This window comes from Macrobrachium nipponense, chromosome 6 (genome assembly GCF_015104395.2).
Source record: "Macrobrachium nipponense isolate FS-2020 chromosome 6, ASM1510439v2, whole genome shotgun sequence".
NCBI classification, from domain to species: domain Eukaryota; kingdom Metazoa; phylum Arthropoda; class Malacostraca; order Decapoda; family Palaemonidae; genus Macrobrachium; species Macrobrachium nipponense.
In genome coordinates, this window is record NC_061108.1 from 133009614 (window position 1) to 133023507 (window position 13894).

The 13894-nt window shown below is 35.0% G+C and overlaps 1 protein-coding gene across 1 annotated transcript in view; it reads right to left on the reverse strand.

Moving 5' to 3' along the window:
• The window catches only part of LOC135216249 (high affinity cationic amino acid transporter 1-like), a gene marked incomplete at its 5' end in the record, with an annotated part of 79868 nt that overhangs the window by 15611 nt on the left and 50363 nt on the right, over nt 1-13894 (reverse strand). The window contains 5 exon segments of the mRNA XM_064251413.1: nt 4410-4512; nt 6269-6408; nt 7324-7421; nt 9086-9210; nt 9322-9501. Of these exon segments, the coding sequence (XP_064107483.1) occupies nt 4410-4512; nt 6269-6408; nt 7324-7421; nt 9086-9210; nt 9322-9501 (646 nt within the window).

Consider the following 13894-nt stretch of genomic DNA (forward strand, 5'->3'; position numbering starts at 1 on the left):
GGTAATGAAGCATTTTTTGATTTCCAGTTTCCATCTGTTAAATCTGTTTAATTACTGTATTGCTTAAGGTAACCAGATGTAGGTAGTCTATGATATTCATATCTCTGAAGGGCTTAAATATTGCAATCAACTGGCCTCTTAGCACCTTTCTACACAGTACAAATTCTGGTATTCTAGCCTCCCTATATATCTCATGTCTGACTGATGGTACTAACCTGTTACTTTTGCATTTATTGCTTATAATCTTCGTATGCCTTTCCTCTTCAGTCCACTTACTACATAGTACATAGAAGATTAGTATCTTCCAATTTTTTCTTGTTATACTCTGATGTTTAGTGTATCTTAGTATTTTCTGGGCTTTCTTTTTAACTTTATCTCCAACTTTCTCTTGATGGCAACTCTGTATCTCCTTGGCAATCTTTTCATGACCTGTGTACATGATTGCATTCATCTAAACTGGCATCAGCTGTTTTACAGAATCTTGCATCTATCTTATTGCCAAGTCATTACTATCAGCAATTTTCTTCAATTTTTCTGTCATTGGCAAACTTGCTAATTCTGCTAACCAACTCACAAAAATTTGTGCAGGTAAGGAGGAGCAGAGAACCCAACACCCACCACAGCTATTCATTATGGCAACAGCTTTCAGTTATTTACCCTGCTAAACTCCATGTTCCAAATTATTATTTTTCTTTTCATAAGAAGTTTTATTTATAAAAGATCAAAATAAACTATGTATGATGATTTCAAGACCATATCATGTTTTTCCTTCAACAGAGGATTTTTCCAGAACTTTAGATATATGACGACTATATCGCAAGTCACATTACTGTATTTATTATTTTCTCTCCATGATGCTCAGCAAAGTATAAATTTGACTGGCAATCTCTTGCAGCCACAGGCATTACCATTTTTTGAAATAAAATGTGTTTTCATGAATTTCATGCAATCTGGTGATACATTAAAAGATTTTACATTTGTCAGTACATATTCACCTTCCGAAAGACTTCCTCCTCTCAGGTGATAATAAAAGACCACAAACAATCCTCTCTAAGCACATGTATCTGTTAATCTGCAAGAGTTCTTCACGACTATTGAAATAATGTGTTTGGTTGCATAAGAAACATGTAAGAAACCATGCATTACCATTAATTCTATAAGGTTGTCATGGTTAGGCATAACAGTAATTACCAACCGGTTATAATCATTCACAATCCATCTGTCAAAAAATTAATAAAAGTAGAATTTAAAAGTAACAGACTGTAACATACTGGTATACTTATAAATGTTTTCAACATGCTGATGTTTATTTCCCTTTGACAAACGAAGTAGAAACAGCTGAATGTCCACTTTCGTATAGCTTGTATAAAAAGGAAGCAGCTAGAAAATACTGCAGGTCTTATACTGTATGCCATTTTTATCAACAGCACTTTCAAGCAAATCATGTAAAGGATATTCACCAGCAGTTTTATTTACTTTAAATGTAAAAGCTTTAAAAAATTACTCTAGGAAAAAATAAAAGATGCCAGGTAATAGCTATACATGTACAAGTACCTAAGAAATAACAACCACAAGAAGTAAAGTACATAATTAATTTTCCAATCAAATTACTATTTGATACAAAACCATCACTTTACACAAGCCTTAAGTGTTCACACAACTCCCAAAGTCCACGCTAGACATGAAGAAATCCTCTGGTTCCACCTGCCAGTTTATCCATCCAGGGTTCACCGACATTCAGGTGGTAGGCTGAGTTTCTGTTTGCATAGCTGCGCAGAAGGGTTGGGAGGGGAGTAATTCCTATGAAGCTATGGGTTTACAATGAAAAAAAAATTAACTTTGCTTTTAAAAAATTATATTTATTTCATCACAAACCCATAACATTACATTAACCTGTGTAGCTATTTAGGTGGGAAAGCTTCTATAGCTGCTACATAATTAAGACAACGTCCTGGAAGAGCCAAAGATTGCATAGTACCCAAAATTTCAGAGGAATAATAGGGAGTAAACAGCTAAATTGGCAATTTAGTAGCAGGATCATGGGCTGTACTGTTTAGACTGATTAAACACAGAGATATATGAGGATGATGACCTTATCAAATCACCCCTCCCTTTCAAATAGTCATCTTCATTCATGGGATGAAAAACATTTGACTGGAGCTATAAAGTGACCAACTGTGAAGATGATATGATACATACGGTTCAGAATGCAGAAGGGCACATAAGAGGGGTTGATGAGAAATCTCCATAGGTAGTGTATTAAAATAAAGTAGGTATTTAAGAATGCTCCACTAAAAGTCAGAGTGATTGAAATAGTCCTAATTTTATCATACGCACAATCAACACTTAGGATGCTCAGTCTCCTTTAGTTTTACTACATAGTATATCAGAATAACAACCTCTGCAAATACAAATCATGTTCTTACTTCTATCAAGACTGTGATAATGATGAGTACATTGAGTACCCGTTTGTCTAAATATCTGCCATCTAAGGATGAGTATTCTGTCTAAATGAACGAAGGACACACTTTTCTTTTTTTCTCACTACAAGGACATAATAGTAAAGGATAATGAAGTTTGAGACAGAGGATATTGTCAGAACCATTACAGAAAAATTAACAGTAAGTTCTAGTAGTGAAATCCAGTATGCACCACAAATCAAAATACTGCCAGACCTTGTTTGGATTTCTAGATTACAAAAATTGTAGACTTCACAAAATACATAATTAGAAGCAAAGGCCAGAGGGAACTAAAAAAAAAAAAGTCTTGATAGGAAGATTCTCAAATGAAGCATGTTCCAGAAAGGCTCAAGTCAAGCCAGTCAAAATTATTTCACTATAAACACATAACTTGACAGGAATTGTTTCCCCTCACAATCTCTTTGCTCCTGTAAGCACTTACAGGCAACACAAACATTGACTCAGTCTCCAACCAGAGAACCATGGAGCTCGGATGCATGGACTTCAAGGTGGAACTGGAGGATTTTTTCTTCTGTGGAGTGTCTGGTTTTTGAGTGGACACAATACAGCTGCTGTAAAGTAATGGGCTTGTACTGAAATACTAATTAGTTTTGTTTAAAACATTCATACAGATTATAAGAAAACTATCTTTTCCATAATTAACCAACTGATTTATATGTGACCTTACATAGTATATTAACTTTAGTGTTATGATTTAAGTCTGATTTATATCAGTTTTAAAGTGTATAGCAAAGCAATAAATTTTCTCAAGGTTTAAAATAACTTCCAAAGACTGTTTAGAGTAGAAGAAACTGCCCATGACAAACAGATTGTTATAGATAACTCTCCAATAACATGAGTTCTAAATACACATTTTCACTTTAACATGGGCTATGATTCCTCACATTAACAAATGTAAGAAGCATGAGCAAAATTTCCCATGTTGCTGTATATCAGCACCTAGTAAAAAAGGACAGATTCCAGTGCCTCTGAACTTAAAACCCTCATGCTATACAATTGTTTTTTACATATGGGGAAATGTGGCGGCGTCACCTGAGCTAGCAACACAAATTAGAAGGAGGCAAAAGGAAATGAAAGTAAGGCAATAATGATATACAGTGGAAACTTTCATTTTCAATGTTCTATGTTAAACACAATCTTTGTATAATAATTTTTCTTTTCAGAACCCACAAGGGGAGAGTTCTCAATGACTTGGATCCTAACACCCCTATATCAAATTATTTTTATTGGGTGATTATGCTCTATTTACAAGATTTCCATTTACTACATAATATATCCCCTATGTAAATGGAGAGTTATCTGTATCAAACGAAGCAAAGTATGTACAAAGTAACCCTTAGCAGAATATCTGTTACCTTAAAATATTAGTAATCACACCATATGATTTGCAATCAATCACTCTTGAACTTTTATCAACATTCTGGTGACAAATGAGCACAATCAAATTCCAAACTGTTAAAAAATGAGTAACTTACAAGCTAAATATTAGTAAAAGCAACAATTATCTAAAAAGCCTTGGAAGGAAATGATTAAAGATGAATGAAAGAGCAAAGCCATACAGTGATGTATGATAGATAAAATTTCTGGAAGTGAAGGAAGCCATCACTGAAAAGATATTATTGAAAAATACAAATCATTGTGAAGCACAAACCACCTGAAGTGAGAAAACCAGTGGATGATGATGCACTACCACCAACAAGGAAGATGTAGCTCTGCAGAGAAAGCCGGGAATATGTCTGTGGGGCGAGCAGTACAGCAATGAGATGGGAAAATGAACGATTTTCAATGGAACTTTTGTAATTTACTGTGAATATTTATGGCTATAAATAACCTTAATTAATGAAAATATTAAAATATCAGTCCAACTACTGTAAGACTGAAGAGAGAATTCAATCTTTCATGTCAGTGGTAAAAAAAATTCAAACTTACCTCAGAAGCAAAACTGACAGAGCCACAATGGTGTATGCCAACAGGGTCCCAATGCTCATCATATCAACTAAGGTATCCAGGTTAAAAAACATGGCCATTAAAGCTGAAAAGATAAAATACAATTTAATCAGTGTCTGCTCCATTATTGTAATTATTTCATTAAAAATGACTGCATCAGGTGAATTGGCATCATCCTACTTTATTTCTTATAATAATATTACCCTTTTCTGTGGGACATATGTATATATAATTTAGAATTTGAACTTTAATTGTCATAGAGTGTATAGACAGTCTGGTATTTTGCTTTCATCATTTTACTTTCATCTTTTTACTATCACAAATTGATTGAAAAAGGCTTTTAATATTTCATCCGTGCACAGAAAGGACATAATCACAATTACATAAGCAAAAAGTACATAGGATTAATGTTGAGTCATATGGATATCTATTGGCATAGCCAATCAGTAAATATCTCCTTGAACTGCAAAAGTTAGCTTTATATACACCTTGTAAAGTTTACTATGCAAAAACTATTATAAGACGAGTCAAAGCTGGTCTTATCAAAAACTATTATAGAACGAGTCAAAGTTGGTCTTATTACAGGAAAAAAGTGTAACTGAAGCAAACAAAGACCTGAAGGTTTCATGAAGGTTTCGTCTACCTTAAGGAGTGCTGAGGTCTTGGGAGTAGCGGAGCAAGAACCTCTTGACCAACTTCTGGGATCACATGAGCCAAGAGGATCAAAGGTGACTGCAAATGATGCCTCCTGTGTTGGTCGGCTACAGGAGCTGATGTTGTATAGGACAGAACACTACCAAAAGAGTGTGAGGAAGTTATAAACCCCTTTGTTATAACAGACTGCAAAAACTCTACCCAAGGTAAAAGAATATGGGGCCCTGACTACATCCTTCAAAGCGTTCAACTCGAAAGTCTCTTTCATGCACCTGGATTCATGACTACAATCATCTTCACTAGACCAGATTGATCATTGGACTCAGCTGGAAAAGTTGTGCCTTGAGTGGCTCGAGCATCTTTCACTATGAGTTTTGATCCCTGAAAGAACTCCCCTTAAGAATATGCCTCCTAAGAAAGTGTGCACCTCTGCTTAGACTTCCACAAGCATGGAGCCAATTGGAGAGGCCATTGAAGGTGAAGCACAGCATATGCAACTGCATAAAAAAAAAAAAAAAACTCTCTGATACCATAACATCCATGACAGGAAAAGCAGTTAAGCACGTGGGGAAAAGGCAGTTCTGAGAGAGAAGGCACTCATTAAGCCGAGCAAGGAAGTGACCAGAGCCGACCAGGAAGTCTAGTCATTGGGCTCAGCAGGTACAATGAGAACCGCATATGAAAAGCAGACAGGTGAGTGGTCAGTGGGCAGTTTCATCACTAGAAGACTTTTGCTTCATCTTGAACAAGAGAGAGAAAAACCCCAGAGATGAACCAGACACGGAAGACTTGCACATAGAATAAGCATACGTGTTCACAGTGGCTCACTTATCCCTTCTTGATTTGTAAGATTGCCTACCATTAAAAGCAAAATAAATAAATTTTTTTCACCAATCTTCAACTCCTCATTTTTATCTTTTATTTTTTGTTTTTTACTAAACATATTACATTTAATTACAACCATTCACCTTCAAAATTACATTAAAATCAGTATCCTAGCAATAGATATAATTTATCAGAAACCAAGCAAGGGAAAAAAGCACTCTGCATATACACGGTCAATGAGAAATGTCGTGACTCCATTAACGATATGATTTTCAAATGTCCAGTGAGCGAACTGAGTTTGTTCCAGGATTTTACAAGTGATACTTATTTATGTAAAAATAAAAAATATAAAAAATACTTACCAGCAAACAGCCCCGAGGCAATGGTGGCAACTGCTGGAGTTTTGAAACGTTTACTGATCTTTGCTAATGAGCGAAAAAGTATCCCATCATCTGCCATGGCATATATAACTCGAGGAAGAGGCAACAAAATGCCAAACAAACTGTAAAAAAATACAACAAATGGTAAACCAAGAGCCACACTGCTGAGAAATTGGTTATAATATTCATGCTAAACTGTAAGCCCAAAAGTCACAGAATAGTAACCATCAACACAGTAGTCAGTATTATTTCTTAAGACTGCAGTACCTTAAGACAAATTCTTTAACCCTTAATGGATGGATTGCTCCTCAAAAGTAATAATAACAGGTTTGGGGTGGTGGACGGACTGATCCTGTAGACAAACAATATTAAGCGCCATCGATTTGTAAAGAATTGGGCGGGAAAGAGGTGCCAATACTTCTACAGCCCATAAATTCACTAATGGCAACTTTTACACTAGCTAAAATCAAGACTTGTGGCTCATGCAAGCTTAGCAGTGATTTTGACTTCGAGGGGGAATGTACCACTTCTCTGTCTTATATGACTCTTTTTATGTAAATTTGCTCATAAATATAACAAGGGGTTGCTGTTGGTTTTTGTTCTTGTGTCTTCTACAATAGTATGTCGGTTGTAAATGTAATTTTGCAAAGAAAAGTGCAGAGAAATATTAGTACTGATTTTATTTCTTATCTGTTTTGATATTGTGTGAGCTGTAATTATAATTTTACAAAATAAAATAAGATTATTTATTAGAAAAACATATATAATTTGGTTAAATCTACGATTATCTTGTAAAAGAGGCCCCACAAGGGATTGTAAATAGCCATTTTCAACATATTGTGGAAGGTATGGAAAACAGTTTTATAATTTTTTTCTTTCACCATGTGCATTTGCATATCTTCCTCCTTCCATTGATGTGTTTTTTTTTTTGTAAATTGGCCGGCCTCAAAGTTTACCTGGCCTGAGGAGCTGCATATCGATATATTTACCCATCCTGTAAGGGTTAATGAACATTATTTTTCAGTGAACAAACATACCTTGCAGAAAATCCAAAGAGAGCACCAATACTAATGATCCATTTAGACGTTTCCCAACCTAAATCATTAAAAATGGCAACCAGTGGTGCATTTGCATCCTGAAATACAAGATCATTGTGAACAATTTCTGACATTCATAGCTGCCTGACATGAATGATAACTATATATGTATTAAATTATTCATATAAGTCTTAGATTTACTTGATACTTTCCATTCTTATAAAGTCATTAGGCATTTAGGAAGAAGAAATCCTTCATTGAGAGCCATAATAATGTACAGAAATTTAACAATCAAGTTGAAGATCATTAGTACAAATATGAAATGACATCCTAACTATAGCTACAGTATCAGCAAATTGAATCCATCTACTCACTTTATGAGGCAAAGTTCAGCAGGCCCTATCTCTTAAAAACAGGCTAATAATATCATACAAAATGGACGTTGAAAAAATATAAAAGTAGGATATTCTGTTAAGTTTTGTGAGGTAGCCATGGTACCAGAATTTGAATAACAAATCATAAAAAGATTGCTTATAATTACAGTACCTGGCTGACAAATAAAAAAAAATTTAAATACTGTATTGCAGTTAATATGTACTAGAACATTTTGTATTATTTGTTCATTATCCTACGAATTAACATTCTCCTACTCCTTAAATAGTCAGTCTTCAAGAAGAAAGTAATTAAATTTAAATGTTTGCTTGGAAACTCATTTATTTTGTTCTTATGACTTCTTTTACTGCATACAGTTTGGCATGATGACAGGTCCAGTTCAATTGGGGAAATCTGGATGCAGTCTAATTACACATGCACTGCTCCATTTACAAGAAATTCAAGTGATATACTAAACCTATCAACTGATGGTTTTCGTGTCAGTTTTACAGTGGACCCCCGTATTCGCGTTCTCCAGATTCATGGACTCACACATTCGCGGATTTCTCTCGGGAACGTTTCACCGCATTATTCGCAGAAAATTCACATATTCGCAGAATTTTTCTATGAGAAATATCCACAAATAAGTGGTTTTTTGTATCAATTTTATCATAAAATGCACTTTTTGTGATAAAACTATTAAAAAAGCCAAATATAAAAATCTCTAGTGGGTTTTTCTTGAGTTTTAACAAACAAAATAGGCTGTTTTCAGCATTTTTATAGGGGTTCCAACTATTCGTGGGTTCTAACTATTCACGGGGGGGGGCAGGGGGGTCATCTGGCACATATCCCCCGTGAATACAGGGGGACCACTGCATACCAAATCAATGTTATTAAATAGCAAACAACCCATCAATTACACCTTTCGGGCCAAACTGTTGCCATCCCAAAAAAGTTTAAGTTGCTAACTTTGAGGATCATGGATATTCACAGTAACTCTAGAAAAACTTCAAAGTAAAAATCTAGACAATGAGAAGAGCTAATAAACATCAATAATAAACAGTACCAACATTGAAATACACAAAACCCTGAATGGATTAACGGAACATAAAATACTGGTTCTTGCAATCATAAAATCCAGTAAATCTTACTGCAGAATATGTAAATGAAACCTACAACCTCCTTGAAACATTTTTTTAACAATAAGTTAAAATACATCAATTACTGATGTAAGGATGCATGCAATCAGTATTTTGTAACAGTCACAAATGAACTGGCAAATGACACCATTATGGATGCCATGGCTTCTATAAGAACACTGGATGAACCTAACACTGTACCAATTATGTCTTGATCTGATAAAATAACTTTAAAAAAGAAAGTAACTCACCTGTTTGCAATAGGGTAGTGCTAGGGTGATTGTAGAGGACATACCAAAGTAAGCTAAAAACACAAAGAATAATGACAGGCCTATAGACACAGGAATACTGCGCTCTGGTTTGATTGCCTCTTCCCCTGTGAAGAAATAAAAACATACTCCTCAATTCAAAGCATTCTGAAACAAACAATCTTGATAAAATGCCATTATTAAATATAAAACTGATTTTAAAATTGATTTGAACTCACCTGTCGTAGCTATGCAATCAAAGCCCACAAATCCAAAGAAGCAAGTGGCAGCACCTTGCATGATGCCAGCAAACCCAAATGGAGCAAAACCTCCTTTGCCCCAACCACGTCCTCGATTGTTGTCTTCCGTACATGTTTCATTCAGAGCTTCAGGTGTTAATGCCCAGTTTTCACCATTAGCTGAAAAATGCCTCCCAATAGATTATACTGAATAATTAAAACACAAATTAATATATCCTCAATCAGAGAAAAGAACAGGTTTAAATGATATGTACAAAATTTGAGAAAATAATCCAATACAAAACAACAGCTGCACATACAGAATACAATATGCCCTGTAGTTGGTATCTTCCATAACTTGTATTATGTGTCGATTCACATTTTTTAAATATATAGTAATGTATGCTTATGCTTTAAACAGAAATGCAACAGACTGACAGAAATACATTGTATGTTACATCCATAAAAACACGAATGTAGTAAAGTTTCTCATGACACATGTTAATAAATAAAAATATTAAAACTAATTCTTCTGACAAAAAATTACTGTAATTCTGAAATGGAAGCATTTTTAAAATGTAAGGAACAAACAGAATACTATGTATGATATGAAGGATGTTAGCATGACACAAAAACCAAATTAATCTGAGAAGTATAAAAAGATTGGAATACAATTATACAAAAGTAAAATGGACACATTCCAAGACCATCAGGATTAACAAGCAATTGATCATAAACAGCCAGAGAACTAGTCACTGGTAAGCTGACCTGAAAATGTTTTATCATGATAAAAAACAGTTAAGACAACTAATACAACTATAATGCACTAGTTTGAAAAATATGAAAAATATAGAGGAATAGAATCCTTTAAGCATACCACATAGGCTAGTATCAGAGAAGGCACTATAGGAAACACTGATATAAATTAAAATAAAAAAACTGTCCATTTGGCTTTATGTCAGAAAAACCTACATGACAGGGAATCTTTATAATGAGGTAACTGCTGGAGAAATACCATGCAAAATGATGATATCATAATTACATTTGTAGACCTTGAAAGTGCACTTGAAAGAGTATCTGATAAGCAATTAGATGGCTACTGGAAAGGCTCAGAAGCAAAATACAGGCGGTCCCCGGGTTACGACGGTTCCGGCTTACGACGTTCCGAGGTTACGACGCTTTTTCTTAAATATTCAATGGAAAAATCCGTCCTGGGTTACGACGCTTGTTCCGAGGTTACGACGCTGACGCTTCCGACGCTCCGAGTTAACGACGCTTTTAAAAAACGCATACTATGATAAAAATCCTTAGTTTAGCACAGTATATTAATAAAAATAAGTTTCTGGTTAGATTACAACAAAAATTTTGAGATTATGATGATTTTCGACACTTTTTATGTTGTATTTTTCTATGTTTTTTAGTGACGCCTCATATGCGGAACTAGTTTCCGAGCGAATGAATACATACTAGTTTACATATAACAGTCCAAAAGCGCAAATAATGAAAAAATCATTGCTTGTTTCCAGTAATAATAACAAAACGAAGTTTCTGGTTAGATTACAACGCAAATTCCAAGTATCCAAAGAGAGACATTATCCAGTAATTTGATCAGAGAGAGAGAGAGAGAGAGAGAGAGAGAGAGAGAGAGAGAGAGAGAGAGAGAGAGAGAGAGGCGTCTTCCGACGCTCCGAGTTAACGACGCTTTTAAAAAACGCATACTATGATAAAAATCCTTTATAGTTTAGCACAGTATATTAATAAAAATAAGTTTCTGGTTAGATTACAAAAAAAATTTTGAGATTATGATGATTTTCGACACTTTTTATGTTGTATTTTTCTATGTTTTTTAGTGACGCCTCATATGCGGAACTAGTTTCCGAGCGAATGAATACATACTAGTTTACATATAAGAGTCCAAAAGCGCAAATAATGAAAAAATCATTGCTTGTTTCCAGTAATAATAACAAAACGAAGTTTCTGGTTAGATTACAACGCAAATTCCCCAAGTATCCAAAGAGAGACATTATCCAGTTAATTTGATCGAAGAGAGAGAGAGAGAGAGCGAGAGAGAGAGAGAGAGAAAGGAGAGAGAGAGAGAGAGAGAGGCTCTCCGACGCTCCGAGTTAAGGACAGAGAAGTGTTCGTTTCGTTAAACGGCCTCTGACTCATGCCAGTAAATGTTTTGTTGATACTAATAATATAAGCCTATTTAAAGATACGTTTACTTTAATTAGTCTATATGATACGTAAATAGTAATCAACTGTTCTTGTAGCCCTCAATATTTGGCAAAATCGAAGTATCCAAAGAGAGACATTATCCAGTACGTAATTTGATCAGAGAGAGAGAGAGAGAGATAGAGAGAGAGGAGAGAGACGAGAGAGAGAGAGAGAGAGAGAGAGAGAGAGAGAGAGAAGAGAGAGAGGAGACGCTTTGGCAACAATGGTCTCGGGGGTTTTTATAGCTTCCTTCTGCTTGATGATCGTGGATATTGTAGAAGGATTTCGACCATACTCGTTTGCCAATCGACGATACGAACGCCACGTTCATGCTTTGCTATAATTTCATGTTTTGCTTCCATCGAAATCATTTTCTTGGGTTTTTCTTATCACCTGCTTTGTCTTTAGCTTTGAGACCCATGGTTAATAATAAAATAGACAAAATAACACGAAAAATAGGCGCAAATACAACGAACTAAACAACGACGTGTTAACATGCAGCACCAACAAACAAACAGACTGAACGCCATTTATCGGTCGCCTATACAACTAACACTCATCGCAAAATCGTATCTCAAATATTTCGTTGTATATCAAAGCTTGTATTTTCGCAAATTTTCTGTTATATCTCAAAACATTCGTATATTAGGGCAATCGTATGTCAAGTTTCAATGTAATTTGATCAGAGAGAGAGAGAGAGAGAGAGAGAGAAGAGAGAGAGGAGGGAGAGAGAGAGCGAGAGAGAGAGAGAGAGAGAGAGAGAGAGAAGAGAGAGAGAGAGGAGAGAGAGACGCTTTGGCAACAATGGTCTCGGGGATTGACGTAACGTTTATTTTCTGAACAGATAGGACAGAGAAGTGTTCGTTTCATTAAACGGCCTCTGACTCATGGCAGGAAATGTTTTGTTGATACTAATATATAAGCCTATTTAAAGATACATTTACTTTAATTAGTCTATATGATACGTAAATAGTAATCAGCTGTTCTTGTAGCCCTCAAGATTTTGCAAAATCACTCCAGGTTGTACATAAAACTTCAAGAATGTAGTGTCACCAGAGGATTACAATAGTTTTTACCTTCAAGAACCAGCATTCTTTTATGAAAATAACTCCAGGTTGTACATAAAACTACAGGAAACGACATGTAGTGTAACCAAAGGATTACAAGTAAGGTTTTTATAACTTTTTATTAGTTTAAGACATATTTCCAAGCGTCGTTCCGGCTTACGACGATTTTCGGCTTACGACGCGTCTCAAGAACGGAACCCCCGTCGTAACCCGGGGACTGCCTGTATGCTACTTATCCTAACACAAGATCTGGATTGAAGTTATTTACTAGAATTGGAGATTAGGGTTCGAGGCCATCAAGGATTCATAGCAATAGATGAAACTACAAAGAAAGTGTTGAAAAGGCCTTGGAGCTTCATTACGCAGACAACCTGGCATTACAGCAGAATCAGAGGAAAGAGTATTAAATATATTTTAAACATGGAGTAGTGAACTAAAGAAAAGAAGATTTAAAATCACTAAAAGCAAAGCCAAACTTATGTTAATTAGTTAGGATGTGAAGCTGGGAATGTAGTCAAGTAGTGGATATTGTGAAAGAAGTGTAAGGGCAAATGCAATATACGTACTATGTATCAATTCTAACATAAGGCTGCGTGGATATTCAGGATTGCAAAATGTTAATTAAGCATGAGTGCATAAGAACTAAAGGTGGACAGAAGAGGCGGACCATGTGATGGAAGGGCAAGCCTTGGACTAGCAGATAATTATAATTCCTTGGCAATATCTAGACTCAACATAAAAGTTTAAAAGGTAACATTAAAAATTCGATAAAAAGCACAGATAAAGTGGAAAGATATTGTTGGACTGGTGTTAAAAATGTCATTTGTAGAGAACAAATCTGACACATGATCATGGTTGGTACTTTTCTAAGCATTAAAGATGGGCAACCACATATAATAGATAATGAAATTTGAAAAGCTGTGATTATGAAATACTGATTCATAGCTGGAGTTGGATGGGAAGTGGGCATCAAGTTTTGGAAATAAACCAATCAGTAAAATTTTGTCAGAAACTTCAACATTATAAATTTATCCAATTATAAAGGTTTTAGCAATATTTTACCTTAGAAATAGTGCTAAAGGAACCTATTTCACAAAGCAACACGGCTGAGCCCAGAAATAAAGGTTTTGAAAAATTATAATTCAATTGACAAAATGTACTAAAAAATATAAGCAAAAACAAATCCTTCGGGCCAATGCCATGAGAGCTGATAATCAACTCAGTGGTTTGGTAAAACTATTTTAATCATAATCATAATAATAATAATAATAATAATAATAATAATAATA